At 51.9% G+C, this 15082-nt stretch overlaps 1 protein-coding gene and 1 long non-coding RNA gene across 2 annotated transcripts in view; one reads left to right on the top strand and one right to left on the bottom strand.

The window, feature by feature from the left end:
* The window catches only part of LOC122379331, a 73934-nt gene that overhangs the window by 13917 nt on the left and 44935 nt on the right, over nt 1-15082 (top strand). The window lies entirely within an intron of this gene.
* LOC122379330 (dorsal-ventral patterning protein Sog-like) overlaps nt 1-15082 on the bottom strand; it is a 66751-nt gene that overhangs the window by 12718 nt on the left and 38951 nt on the right. Inside the window, exons 5-6 of the mRNA XM_043361456.1 lie at nt 3568-3946; nt 2038-2293 (exon numbers count right to left, since the gene is read on the bottom strand). Coding sequence (XP_043217391.1) covers nt 2038-2293; nt 3568-3946 — 635 coding nt within the window. The remainder of the gene's footprint in view (nt 1-2037; nt 2294-3567; nt 3947-15082) is intronic.

The raw sequence follows: 15082 nt of genomic DNA, 5'->3' as shown, positions 1-15082 counted from the left end.
ATGAGTTTGAGCCAGAGCTCCAAGTCGGTTGCGACAATGACCAATGGTGCTGGGTCTACTACGTGTCAAACACGTGGCCGCCCGGGGTTCTCCATTCCGGAGACATTGTGACCGATAGTGAGGTAAGCTCTCATTTAAAGATTGACCAAATTTGCTCGGCCACTGGGAGGCAATGGTGGCGCACCCGAAAGTATGCCCAAGGGCACTGACGACCGCTTTCATATGGTACAAAAGGGTGGTCGGTTTATGTCTTTAGGCCACACGTGGCACGTGGCACCCCACCTTGAGTGACCACGTGCGCTCTCAACGTAAGGCGTTTTGGCCATAACTTTGCCAATTATGGGCCGATTTCGACGAAACTTGAAACATTGATGCAATAAACTGACCTGCGCCGCATACGGCACAACAAATACAACAAACTGATGTGCGTCGTTTTTGTCTCTAGTGCGCCATTTTAGCTACAGTGACTAAAGTGGGGGAATATTACGCGTATTTATTTCGACGGCCCGATTTCGTCGAAACTTGCAACGGTAGTGCATAAAACTAGGCTGCGCCACATATGAAGCGAGGCATAAAATAGGCTGTTGTGCGCCATTTTTGTCTAGAGTGCGACATTAAGTGCCTATAGAGGCTAAAATTAAAGAATCTTTCACCCGTTTCATGTATTAATAAATTAATAAATTACTGTGAGGTACGCATATATATATATATATATATATATATATATATATATATATATATATATATATATATATATATATATATATATATATATATATATATATATATATATATATATATATATATTTGGCGTTTCGGGCGTGCGATTTGCGCGTTTTGCGGTGTTTGCGTTTTGCGGCGGGCGGCCGTTTTTTGCGGTGTTTGTGTTTGGCGGCGGGCGGGCGGGCGATGCGGGGCGTTTTTTGCGTCCTTTTCGGTGTTAATTTTTTTCGGTTTCCGGCGGCCGGGCGTTTTTTTGCGGTGTTTGCGTTTGGCAGCGGGCGGGCGATTTTTAGGCGTTTTCGGTTGGTGGTTAGCGTGCGTGCGCTGCGAGTGGTTTAATTTTTGCGGTTTTTGCGGTTTGCGGCGGTCGGGCGATTTTTTCAACGTTTGCGTTGGCGTTTCGGGCGTGCGTTTTGCGCGTTTTGCAGTGTTTGTGTTTTGAGGCGGGCGGGCGTTTTGTGCTTTTTGCGGTGTTTGTGTTTGGCGGCGGGCGGGTGGGCGATGCGGGCGGTTTTCTTCTTTTTTTTTCGTCGTTTGCGGTGCTTAATTTGTTTGCGGTTGGCGGCGGTTGGGCGCTATTTCGGCGTTTTCGGTTGGCGGTTAGCGTGCGTGCGATGCGGGCGGTTTTATTTTTTGCGGCGTTTTTGCGTTTTTATGCGGTTTGCGGCAGGCGGGCGTTTGTTTTTTGCGACGTTTGCGTTCGCGTTTCGGGCGTGCGTTTTGCGGTGTTTGCGTTTTGCGGCGGGCGGGCGTTTTTTCACAATTCAAAGTCCCAACCTTCGGGCCGCAGCGCTCCTCGAAAAGCGCTGCCCTCGAGTAACAAAGCGCCTTGATTGAGTGTTTGACTCAACGAATTAGGTGTCTGAATGGCGTCGAGCCGCGACTGCAATTTTCTCCGGCCGCTGCATGGCTGGCCTGTTACTATCCTGGGCGCCGGTCCATCTGCACGTCCCAGACAGGCAGACGGTCCAGCGGACAGATGTACTCTGTGGCCAGCCGAGTGACCGGCTTGCCTGGCGCGCCCTCTTCTACGCCGTACTGAGGCTGCTGCTAACGGTGGCTGCGGACGGTCAGACAGCGGCGGAGGCGGTGGAGGGAGATGGACTCGGACTCGGAGTGTAATCGCCACGCCGATTGTGGATTGCTCTTGATCGTCAATACATACATACATACATACATACATGCAGTCGCACCCTCTCGGTCCGACCCCAGTGTGGACCGGCAGACGCGGTGGACTTCCTTTATCCCACCTGGGTCACGCAGGGTTACCGACAGCCGCGACGTTTCCGTAGACGGCATCAGCGGGACACTCACCGTGACCTTGTTGGCGTCGATCTGTCGGTCCATGGACATCTTTCCCGAGTTTCTGGCGCTCATCTGCACCACGAGCGGTCCATCTCCCGTCTCTTCCGGTCCCCAGAGGCCGTGTGTGACCAGCGTGATGTGGAAGCTGCCAGTCTGAGAGGCCAGCGAGACGATGGCGGTGCCGCCGGCGCCGGAGGACGCGCCGGGCTGGTCCTCCGGAGGTGCCAGCAGGGCGCTGAACTTCTCCGTCTGCAGTCCGCGGTACCTGGGAACGGAGACGCAGTCAGGTGCCGGCCGCGTCCCAAAATTGACCGAGAGACCAGAGAGAGAGAGAGAAACGGGTAGATGAGTTAGAAAATGAGACGACTGAATAGTAGAGAAAGTAGAAAAAGGAAAGGTAAGACAGATAAGAGAGGACGAGAATCATAAGTAAAACTAAAGTTCCATGGTCTTTTTTGTCCTTTTGTTGATTGGCTGTTTATTTTGCTTTGCATTCATAATATATTGGTTATTTGATGCATCTCGCTTGGCCAGTATTTCGCGCTTAATATGCTATTTCTTGGTAGTCAACGGTAAAGTAGCTATGCACTAAATACTGACGTAATTTTGGGACACGAATGCCGGTCTATGATGAATTGGTGTTGTGCGACAAAATTGGATAAATATACAGTGAAAACATCCAGGAGGGATTCTTCATGCAAAACAAAACATCAATACATCACCAAACGGTTTTCTGATCGGGGTGAGCTAATTATTTACAAAATCTATCATCACATTCATTTTTCTTCCGCGTTTAGACTTGGTCTAAGTGTTCTAGTAAATCCTACCAGCTTATGGCTGCAATATCTTTCAATTCGCCTTAAAGGGACCCTCCCACCTTAACATTAGTTTTGAGTTGAGATAGCCAAGTTTGCGGCCAGGCTCAGAAACCACCATTTATCCTGGTCGCAACCCCCGCAGCTTTATGGTGTTCAAGAAATTTCTTCCCTTTACTTGCAGGGTGGGACCAGCGTGGTCCCTATCTCTTAACCATTACGGGAATCTGATGACGTCATCAGGCTTCCGAACGTCCGTTAAATATTTGACTAAAACGTTTTGTAGCACGCGGTGGTATATGCTGCTTTGCGCGCAACAAATGCCGCACTTTCAGATAAAGTCGCTAGGAACAGCGGAGATCCCAAAAAGTAAACAAAACTAAAAGTCTAATATCTTGAAAACCGGTGAATATTTTTCGATGAAATTTGGTAGATATTCGTTTTTGCTCTTTCTGAACCGAGCGACATCACTTTCATGCCAATTCATTAACTTTTTTGAAGGTGGGAGGGTCCCTTTAAGCTCCTGCAGTCAGCACCGAGTCATTTGAAGCCCTCTTTTTCCTTATTACTTACCTTAAGAGATTCTCAGCCTCTCACATTAACCTAGTCACTTATGAAGAATCTCCCTGGCTCACAGTCATCTGTGGACCTTCCCTCGTCTCTGCTCACCTGTCAATCTTCTCTGGTCACCCTTCACCTGAGGATTTTCCCCTCATCCCCTTACCTGAGGATTTTGCCGCTGACGGCCAGGTCCAGCTGTTCGACGCCCTCCTCCTCCGGCTCTCCGTACGCCAGTCCCACGTGCAGCTGGCCGCCCTTCAGCTTCCGACGGTAGCGGCGGGGCACCTTCTTCCACACGCCGCACACCTTCTGGCTCTCTGTCTCGTACTCGGTCGCCGACGTTGTCAACTCCTCGACGATGCGCACCTTCTCGTCGAAGAAGACGATGCGGTCGGGTCGGCGTGGCATCCGCTCGTAGTAGAAGGAGTAGGTGAGCTGGCGGCGCGCGAGACGGAAGCGGCCCGTGGCCAGCGCGTTGGTGATGCTGGACGGACTGCCCGTGGAGTTGTAGGAGGACAGGCCCGTCATCAGAACGGCGAACTCTGTGGGAGGAGAGGGAGGGGGAGTTAGAGGGTTGAGATGGTGATATGTTGTTGACCAGAGCTGTAATAAGAGCTGAGTAATGAGTTAGTGTTAACCCGCGCCCCACTGGGGTTTGCGTATAACACGCCCTACGGGGGGGGGGGCTATTCATAGCCCCCCCCCCTAACTCCGAAACTACTGGGCCGATCGTCAAAATTCAAATGGCGTCTGATAGCCCCGGAAAAACTGTCGAGCGAAACCTAATTTCATTGACCTCGAGGTCACCGATGACGTCACAGGTCAGGTCAAAGTAAAAATTATTTGCATTTTGGCTTCTTCACGTTTTGGGCTCTGGCCGCCGTCTTACAAGTCAGATCAGGCTCATTTTTGGTTCACACACTCGTGAACAGATGCTCTAGATACTCTGAGGGTACCAAACTTGTACTTTGATTTTCAGGTCAAGGTCAGGTCATCACAGACCTGTGATGACCTGACCTGACCTGATTTTCGTGACCTGTCACGAAAATATTATATCATCCGTCGGTCACGTGACACATGTTTCATGGTCCATTTAGGCCAAACATTTCGAATTTGATGTCGTGTGTGTCATTCAAGGTCATTTTGAGTCAAATTTAGCTTAGGTCAGGTCACTTTCAGGTCAAAAAAGGTCAAATTTTGAAGTTAAAATTTTTCAACAAAAAAGGTGTCTATTGAATGCAGTTTGAGCTCAGAAACACGATGGTGCTATTTATATTGGCGTATGATGTCAAATTCGTGCTGAAAAATTGATTTGAAAAATTAATAATTGTTAATTTTTTGCAATAATGCGTATAACTTGGCCATTTTTGAAGATATTTAGCTAAAACTTGCTAGAGTTAGTCATGATAATGCGTTCTATCACATATATTCCGTTTTTTTCGAAAAGTCAAAAAAAATGAAAAAAATGTAAAAATATAAATTTTGAATTTTATTATATAAAATTTTCAAAATTTTCAACATTTCGAAAATCCGAGATAGCAGTTTGATAGCGCAGTCTATTCTGAGTCCTCTCATGAAAGAAATTGGATCTAGATTAAAAACTGAGCTCTTGGGAGCGATTGCCGTGGTTCAATGTTTTGCGTCGAAATCGGCCGAACATGACGTCACTCTGACGTCATTTCCGGCCGACCTATGGTAGGTACGAAGTTCAAATTTTGACACAAGGTGTCAAATTGATGCAGCCGAAGGTACTGAAAGTTTGGCGTCGATACGTCAAGCGGTTTGGAAGTTATTGCAGAAAAACGGGAGGGGGGCTATAAATAGCCCCCCCTTCCCCAGTGGGGCGCGGGTTAATTGTGCAATGAAGGTTGTAAAGGTATGCGAAACTGTAATCACGTTTTCTTTCGCCGCCAAGGCATTTGCCTCAATGCTTCCGCTTCGTTTTTAAATTGTCATTCTGTTACAATACGGACATTGTATGCGCTGCTCCCGTGATGGTATGGGCTCATCTCTCGGAACGGTCAACTGCACCGGTTTCTGTGAGAAAGCCCCATGATTCTCCGGGTCCGAGAAGCATTAATGTGATTGACACAATGTGGATCTCCCTGGAAATCGTCTCGGGTAACTACGGCCCCATGTTTGGAACGAATATGATGCAATTACTGTCAATGAGCCTGACCAGAACGGCTCGGCCAGCACGTCATAATTTGTCGGGGCGGTCGCGGCGGGCCGTGATCCGTCCATCGCGCGGCCGCCCGCCGCTTCCATTTGCGCCCAGCCGCGCGCCGGCTGACGTCAGTGACGGTATAAATGAGCGGCGCGTGGCGTCAGCGGTGGCCGGGGTCGACCCGGTCGCCCTGCACCGCGCCCGCCACCACCGCCGGCTGCATGCGGCGTGCCGGTTAGCGGCGCGGTTAGGTCAGTTATGGGCCGGCGCGCCGACCACCGCCGCTGCCCCGCCGCTCGCCTCTCACGGCGGGCGGCGGCACGCCCGGCACTGGCGCCGCGCGCGCGCGCGCCCCGCGATCCGCCGATTAGCGCCGCTCAAAGAGGGCCGCGCCGCGCCGGCGCGCGCCCAGACAGGTGCTGAGTGGCGCGATTGTGGCGCGCGGCGGCGCGGCGCTGCACGCGCCGTGTTTGCCCGAGCGGGCCGGGCGCGCTGGCATGCGGAGAGAGCCGCACGGGGCGGCGGGTGAGGTGCCGGTGTCGACGGCACACGCTGTGAGGACGGAGCTCCGGCGGCTGACCAGGCGTTGACCGCCCGCCGCCGCCGACATGACCATCGTTAATAACGCCATCGCCGCCGCCGCCACCGCCGCTCCCTCGGTAGAGCAGTAGCGCCCATAGCCGCGGTAAATAATTACCGAAAGTGATTCTGAGCGATGGCCGAGAGCTGGTCTGACGACGCCCGCGCCCTGCGGGACGATGACCTTACTACTACGACACACAGCGGTTAGTAAGAAGGAAGAGGGGACAGCGGCGATGCCTACTAGGGTCTATAGAGGTCTCCGCTGAGGGTGCTGCCGCCACCACAGACCACGCTCGCCGTACGGGGAAGGAGGGTGGAGACGATGTCACTCAGCCGGCAGACCAGCCTGCTGACCATCTCAGACCACCAGACCGTCCTGCCGACCGATTCCCGGTGCGCTCCCCGGGGACAGCGGCGGCGCTCGCGCTTCTGAGAGCCGGGTTCTGACCTTGGTGTCTGCCGGTCTGCCGGCGGTGGCTGAGCCGGCCGCCGCCGTATGATATACGCCGCCGTCGGCCGTCGGCCCCGCCGGCCCGGTGGCGCCTGCACTGCGTGTTATCAGTCGCCACTATCGGACTGCGTCGGCCCGCACCAAGGCCCCGACAATTAGACCGGCCACACAATGGAGGGCTAATTTTACAGAATAGTTCCAGCGGGCGCTGGCGGGGCGGCAGGAGGAAAGCGGCGCGCGTTGGGCGCCACCAGTTCCGCGGACAGGCCGTCGGGGACCGTCTCCGTGCGGTGCGGTCGTTTCAACGAACGCGGCGACCGGGAATCGGAGCACAATGTCGAATTCCGCGGCAGCTTAGCCTCGGTAGGCCCGGCCTCGTTCCGAACTCACATTTCTGCGGCGGGATATGCGACGTAAGATGTACGGCAGCGAGCAGCACGCTGCAATTAAAGTCGTTTTGATAGCCAATATCATCGGTCACCGTCCGTTATTAAATGGGGCCATTTATCAATCGTCACGTACCTACGTCAGCACCGACCGGGCTACTACACACGTCCTGTAATAAGCAGCGTCCGACCACCCTGCTGCTGCCTTCACTGTAAAAAATGCTAACAAACCAGTTAGTTAATTCTTCAAGCAAAATCTAGTATTAAAACACACGTTGTTGCAAAAAACGGGTCAGATAACACATATGTTTGCAACCTAACACCACATCCATTTCATCGAAGCAGAAAAGCTAACATCATTGTAAGCCGACAAATATTATCCGTGCAAACCATGCCGTGTTATTTGACAAACATGTTTGTTTATGCTTCCTTTGCCTTTTTTTCTGGATAACGTGTTAACTAACAAATCAAACGCATGTTGTAACTCACAATCTTAGTTTTCTTACTACCCTTTTTGTTGTAGCATTACAAAGACCTTAGTTAATTGAAAAAAATCGCCATTTTGTGCGCCCCTCTGCGCCCGCCATGTTCAGTCTGTGCCAAGTCAGAGAAGGGAGAGGACGTGTGCGTTGTGAAGGAGCTGAGCTGTGGCGTATAAGTGTTGCGTGTGGAGTATTATATAAGGAGCTGAAGTGGTGTTAAGAATAAGAATAATAAGAAGTCAAACAGTGAAATGATATGGACTGTTGGACATGGCTTTCATCCTTACTGGTATGGTGAGTTATTATGGGAAAGATCAGTGCAGATATTGCTGGCGTTTTAGTGTGGTTTATGTACCTATGTCACTCATTTTCTTTTCAATTGAACCTCCAACCAGGCTTTAGAGGGTCTCAGGTTGGAGACACTGTTCATTTATTGACTGTTAATTGACGTCTATAAGTACATATGACGGACTGAATTCAATGAGCATGTTGCACACTAAAACCGCATTAAGCTTTGAACAAGAAATTAAATATACCTAATTTTTGGTTGGGCGCTCAACCAGTGAACGCGGTGAGGTGCTGTTTTATGCAATTCCTGTCACTGCAACCAGTTGTCAAATAATATTTTTGTAGACACATGAGCCACCATTGTTCGGTCAGGGAATTTTTGCCCTTTTGTTGCAATTTAGTTTACCCATATCGACAGAAATGAACCATTCTCAATGTTTTCGTGATACGTATTTGGAGCCTGTATGGTGTCATGGCTGGTGCGGATTCCTGCAGGCTGTTTATAACGTTGCAGGTGTGAATCAGTGCAGATTTGTCACCACGACCGGTGCAGATTACCGACTGATTTATGACGTTGGTTGGCATGAGGTTGGTTGCGTTGCTTTATTCGTTGGTTTGAATAAACATCTTTGTGTTTAAATACTCGTCTGTTTGATATTTTTTTAACATAAAAATTTCGACGCGTGTCGCAACACGGTGTGTGAAAACGCACAACATGTATATATACTGTAAAACATATTTGCACGTTTCGAGTCATCCTGGCAAATCTCACTAACCAAATGCGTGAAAACTTTGTATTTACACACTGCATCCCGAAGTTTATAACGCATTTGGCTAATGATATTTGCCTGGATAACATGTGCACGTTGTGCAAATCTCGGCAGAAGCTTGTGAAGCTTACTCACATTTTGCGTGTAAGCGTGTTTTCTTCTGTGTGTGTTATGTAACACCGAAGTTAGTTATCCTGCAACTAGGCGATGCCTAGTTGCATGATAACTAACTTCGGTGTTACATAACACGCACAAAAGGAAACACGCTTACACGCAAAATGCTAGTAAGCTTCACACGCTTTTGCCTAGTGAGATTTGCCAGGATAACTAACTTTTTAGTTACTTTACACGCATAATATTAGTACATTGACAGGTAGATGTTGATGAAATACTAGGACTTACTCCACAAGGAGATCGAATGGGTCGGAGCGCTTTCAATATGTATTATACATATCGTCGTCAGCGAATCAATAACGGGTCGAATCGAGTCGGGTATCGAAGAGGTTCGGGAGCTGCGCCGCAGAGCGATCACATACTATTCGAATTATGCATTAAAGAGAATAAAAAACACGTGAGAACAATCATGATACACTAGCTGCTAAAATGAATTAAAATGGGGTGCTAAAATGCATAAATGGCACGTATAAAAGTACAATAAGGGGGGGGAAACAAGATACCTATGGTGATAAAGACTGAGTAGAAAAGGGAACAAAGACTATACAAAAATGAGTGCAAAAACTGTAAAAGGACGAGTACAAATATAAATACATACAAAGGCCGAACTAGACGTAAACACTACTGACAAAAACGGCGGATTATCGGCAGCCAGCGGTCATGCAGCAGGGCACCCGAGTTCCTGTTCACGTTTGCGTCATTCGGCGACACCAGGACGGCTTCACGCCGACCAACAGTCCGAATATAGGCCGATTCCAGGAGAAGTCGCATCTGGTGATGACTGGCTCGATTCAAGATCTTGATGGCATCGAAAGCAGGTGAGCAGTCTCTATGGGTACTGAAGGCCGATGTATTGGCTCTCGAGCGGACTGCTCCAGTCCAGCTCTCCCGGTGTTCTCGGAGTCTCGTGCCCAGCTCACGATCTGTCTCGCCGAAATAGACCATTGGGTCACCGTCCACTTGGCAGGAGCACTCGATCCGATAGATGACGTTGCTCTGTTGTAGCTTAGGCAGATGGTGCTTAGCCTTGCTGCAGAGCAGCGAGCCGATGGTGACTGAAGGCTTGGAGACGAGCTGGATCCCGATCTTGCTGGCCTCCCGTTTGAGTTGGTAGAACAGGGGGCCGGCAAACGGAACAGAGACTCGGACAGGCGCCGGGTGTGAGTTCGCGCTAGGTGGCGCTGGTAGGGCCCTTGCCTTCAGTCTGAGATCGGTCCGAGTCTTCTGAATGGCCGAGTCGATGAATGATCGTGGGTAGCCATGATGATGAAACTTCTGGCGGATGAAGTCAAGCTCCTGCTGGAGGTCTCTCATGGACGAACAGTATCGGATCGCTCGAGTGCAGTCAGATCGAATGGCCGCTCTCAGGTAGCGGGTCTCGGTGTAGGAGCTGAAGGCAGGCACTTGGTTGGTGTTGCAGGACTTCCTGTAGACCTTGGTGCAGAACTTGTCGTCTCTTCTAGTGATGCAGATGTCAAGATACGGTAGCTGTCGGTTTACTTCCAAGTCAGTGGTGACATTGATGCTGGAGTCCTTGCTGTTCAGCTGGTTGACCCACGTGCTGAGGATGTCATCACTGCCCTCGAACAAGACCAGGTAGTCGTCCGCGTATCGGCAGAAAGCATGGACCCTGCCACCACAGTTGGCCGCCAGGAGCTCCAGATCAGCCTCCCAGTGACCCATGTACAGGTCAGCGACCACCGGAGAGTAGCTTTTGCCCATGGCTAGGCCGGTAGTCTGCCTGAACCATCGCTCCTTGTCACCGTCTTGAATGACCGCATGGCAGTTCTGGATAGAGATGTTCAGCAGGTCAGCGACTGCGTCGGGCTTGAGACAAGTTACGTCGGAGAGGGCGTCTCTGTTGTCTCGCAGCTGAGTACGAATCAGTGAGATGGCTGTCTGAGTAGGTATTGACGGGAACATCGCCTCCACATCCAGGGAGACGAGACGGCAGCTGTTGACCGCATGCGTCATGTTCTGTAGCATCTCCAGCCGAACATGACCGCATGCGTCATGTTCAGACAGCCATCTCACTGATTCGTACTCAGCTGCGAGACAACAGAGACGCCCTCTCCGACGTAACTTGTCTCAAGCCCGACGCAGTCGCTGACCTGCTGAACATCTCTATCCAGAACTGCCATGCGGTCATTCAAGACGGTGACAAGGAGCGATGGTTCAGGCAGACTACCGGCCTAGCCATGGGCAAAAGCTACTCTCCGGTGGTCGCTGACCTGTACATGGGTCACTGGGAGGCTGATCTGGAGCTCCTGGCGGCCAACTGTGGTGGCAGGGTCCATGCTTTCTGCCGATACGCGGACGACTACCTGGTCTTGTTCGAGGGCAGTGATGACATCCTCAGCACGTGGGTCAACCAGCTGAACAGCAAGGACTCCAGCATCAATGTCACCACTGACTTGGAAGTAAACCGACAGCTACCGTATCTTGACATCTGCATCACTAGAAGAGACGACAAGTTCTGCACCAAGGTCTACAGGAAGTCCTGCAACACCAACCAAGTGCCTGCCTTCAGCTCCTACACCGAGACCCGCTACCTGAGAGCGGCCATTCGATCTGACTGCACTCGAGCGATCCGATACTGTTCGTCCATGAGAGACCTCCAGCAGGAGCTTGACTTCATCCGCCAGAAGTTTCATCATCATGGCTACCCACGATCATTCATCGACTCGGCCATTCAGAAGACTCGGGACCGATCTCAGACTGAAGGCAAGGGCCCTACCAGCGCCACCTAGCGCGAACTCACACCCGGCGCCTGTCCGAGTCTCTGTTCCGTTTGCCGGCCCCCTGTTCTACCAACTCAAACGGGAGGCCAGCAAGATCGGGATCCAGCTCGTCTCCAAGCCTTCAGTCACCATCGGCTCGCTGCTCTGCAGCAAGGCTAAGCACCATCTGCCTAAGCTACAACAGAGCAACGTCATCTATCGGATCGAGTGCTCCTGCCAAGTGGACGGTGACCCAATGGTCTATTTCGGCGAGACAGATCGTGAGCTGGGCACGAGACTCCGAGAACACCGGGAGAGCTGGACTGGAGCAGTCCGCTCGAGAGCCAATACATCGGCCTTCAGTACCCATAGAGACTGCTCACCTGCTTTCGATGCCATCAAGATCTTGAATCGAGCCAGTCATCACCAGATGCGACTTCTCCTGGAATCGGCCTATATTCGGACTGTTGGTCGGCGTGAAGCCGTCCTGGTGTCGCCGAATGACGCAAACGTGAACAGGAACTCGGGTGCCCTGCTGCATGACCGCTGGCTGCCGATAATCCGCCGTTTTTGTCAGTAGTGTTTACGTCTAGTTCGGCCTTTGTATGTATTTATATTTGTACTCGTCCTTTTACAGTTTTTGCACTCATTTTTGTATAGTCTTTGTTCCCTTTTCTACTCAGTCTTTATCACCATAGGTATCTTGTTTCCCCCCCCTTATTGTACTTTTATACGTGCCATTTATGCATTTTAGCACCCCATTTTAATTCATTTTAGCAGCTAGTGTATCATGATTGTTCTCACGTGTTTTTTATTCTCTTTAATGCATAATTCGAATAGTATGTGATCGCTCTGCGGCGCAGCTCCCGAACCTCTTCGATACCCGACTCGATTCGACCCGTTATTGATTCGCTGACGACGATATGTATAATACATATTGAAAGCGCTCCGACCCATTCGATCTCCTTGTGGAGTAAGTCCTAGTATTTCATCAATTTAATTCCATCTCCACATCATGTCATTTGACAGGTAGATATTAGTTAAGTAACACGGTCACACACAAAAGGCGTGTAGGTCAACACCACGTCGAAAACTAATGTCTTAGTTTCATAACACGTTTTTTCTTAAAAGCGTGTTATATAAAACACGTTTGACCAGTAGATGCGTGTAAACTTTACACGCTTTAGGTTAGTGAGATTTGCCATGATAACACGGAAGTTAGTTAACATTTTTTACAGTGTTGGCCCGGGGACGTGCCGAGCCGAGCCGGGGCCCCTCGGAGACGCGGAAGCGGCTCGCTCTCGCTCGGCGGCCGCGGCGGCGCGTCCCCGGCCGCAGGGCGCCGCTCTGCACGGGCTGGATCCCGGCCGCCGAGCTGTCGGCAGGCCCTGTTTGCGCCATCGATACCAATCGTTGGTATGCAAATTGTGTGGTGTGACACGGCCCGGCACAGCGCGGTGACTACTGGACTCTGAGCGGCACCGCCGACCGCTGCACTGCTCCGCCGACCGGGCCCCGTTCCACCCCGCCCCGCCGTGTCACGGGTGCCGCGGCGGTCCGCCTGTCCCGCTCACTCATCACCCCGATACCGCCGATGCGACAGTGGGCTTCTCAGAAGTGTTCCGTTTACCGTGCCGAGCGAACGGAGCGCGCAGTCCGACGGTCTCCGGACCGAGTCGGCAGAGCGGACTGCGGGAGCGGCGACTCAGCTCATGGCGCGACCGTTTCCTCTTTGTTCGAAATGTTGGGTCCGGTACTACGTCGCTATGTGTGGCCAGGCGTGGTCAGGAACGGAGCCAGAGGAATGGGGCATGAGGTCATTTCCCTGTCAGCCTTCAGCAATCACAGATACACACGTGAGCTAGTTAAAATAGCTAATATTCTTATGATTTATCCCCTCAAAGTTTTTCATCACGTTTTTATCTTTGAATACGAAGCTTGATTTACCTTGTTTGAGTTCCTTCAGCGTTGCAATGCGTGCACACATGACGTCAGTAATTGCGAGGCACACAAAAGTTGCCAGCAAAAGACTGACGAATGTCAAAGCCGCGCAAGGACACAGTTGGCAAGCTTTGAATGCCGGCGGTCAGACAGTCCTCGCCGCACCGAGACGCTGCGACACTCGGGCTGCCCACGACTGCGCGGCGAATCGGCATGGAAATGCTCGCCAATCAACTCATTCTGTATTCCCGCTGCAGCCGTGGCACAGCCGCCCGCTCCATCTGGGTTTTCATCTCACATGACGTCTCACAGTGACCCGGCTGACCTCTGTATGGGGTCACCAGGTACTCCGTGCCTCCCGGCGCCCCTCCCCGCCGCCCCTCGCCCTCTGAGGGTGGCGATACAACCGTCACCTCACGGCCCACATTCATCGTGGGCTAGTGATGGTAGTTGCAGCCGCGGCGGCGGCGGCGGCGGTCACTTGACTGACCTGATCCCGCCGACCGGCGCCCCGCGAGTACGGCGGGGTCACACTGACCGCCGCGCCGCCCAGACAGGCAGACAGGAGCAATGACTCCTGTTGGCGCCAGTAGAAATGGAGTGCCGAGCGGGCTCAGTGCCTCTCTCACTCCCGCGCTGTCACTGGGTGCTGAGAGAGCGGATTGTGGCTGACCGGCCGGCTCGAACCGAGCGGGCCCGCCGACCTAGAGCGGCTTCTGACTCACCAGTGGTTTTGCTGGATGACGATAGCTCACCGCCGGCCTCGGCCGACAGTTTTTCGACGGCTACTTTCGGTCGACGCATTAAGGGCAGCCTAGTCGAGACATTGTCGCGCTCGAGCATGTGAGAAAAGTTTGTTTTAGAACCTTGACACACCGCTACTGGCGTCTGTGTAAATGAGGAGAGCGTGGGCGGCGGCGGCGAGCGGCGACCGTGGGCGGAGGGCGCCCGACAGCGACTCTGCGACCGATCCTATCTCCTCCCGGTGACCCGCCAGTTAGAGTCATGTCACGCGCGCTCGCCTGACTCCGACTCTGACTCGCGTATAAAACTCTGTCGACCCGGATCTCAGAGTCATATACAGTGGATGGTTTTGACTCGAGCATGAAATCATGACAGCTCGTCAATGACTCCGAAATGTCGGACTCCACGCAAACATTCTATTCTGGATCCGGTGACATTCAGACGAGACATGACCAGCAAAGCGAGTCAGCCAGCCGACTAGTTCGATTTAGTGACGTAATAAGCTCTCTAAAGATGGCTATTTAACCTTCCATTCGTGGAGAACAAGCCGTCTTCAAAACGATACGGACAACCATTTATGGACCTCGTTAGAAACTTTAGAGGAAAATGCTAGAAGGAAATCAGCCACGAGTTCAAATACCGTGATACCCTAGGAGGGGCTTAGTCCTTCACCCAAAGTCAGGGACGCCAATCAGCCAGTTCTTCTGGACCACATTATTGTGATTTTACCCCGTCCAATTCTTTGAAGAGAGGCGAATATATATGCTGATTTTTGCTCGGCCTCCGATGCTGAATTACACCCGGTGCACGGCTCCCCGGTTTGACCAGTCCTTTGTCACAATGGACGCGCTGTCCTCGAACCGACAGCTCACACACCCAGCGGACGACGCTCCGTGCAACAATGGTCTCTGATGCGCCACATTTGTCTGCGCGACACCGCTGGCCTGCCGCGCGGTCAGCGGTCAGCGGCGGC

The sequence above is a fragment of the Amphibalanus amphitrite genome, unplaced genomic scaffold, assembly GCF_019059575.1.
Source record: "Amphibalanus amphitrite isolate SeventyFive unplaced genomic scaffold, NRLGWU_Aamphi_draft 000075F_arrow, whole genome shotgun sequence".
NCBI lineage: Eukaryota > Metazoa > Arthropoda > Thecostraca > Balanomorpha > Balanidae > Amphibalanus > Amphibalanus amphitrite.
This window is presented reverse-complemented; position numbering and strand designations above follow the sequence as displayed.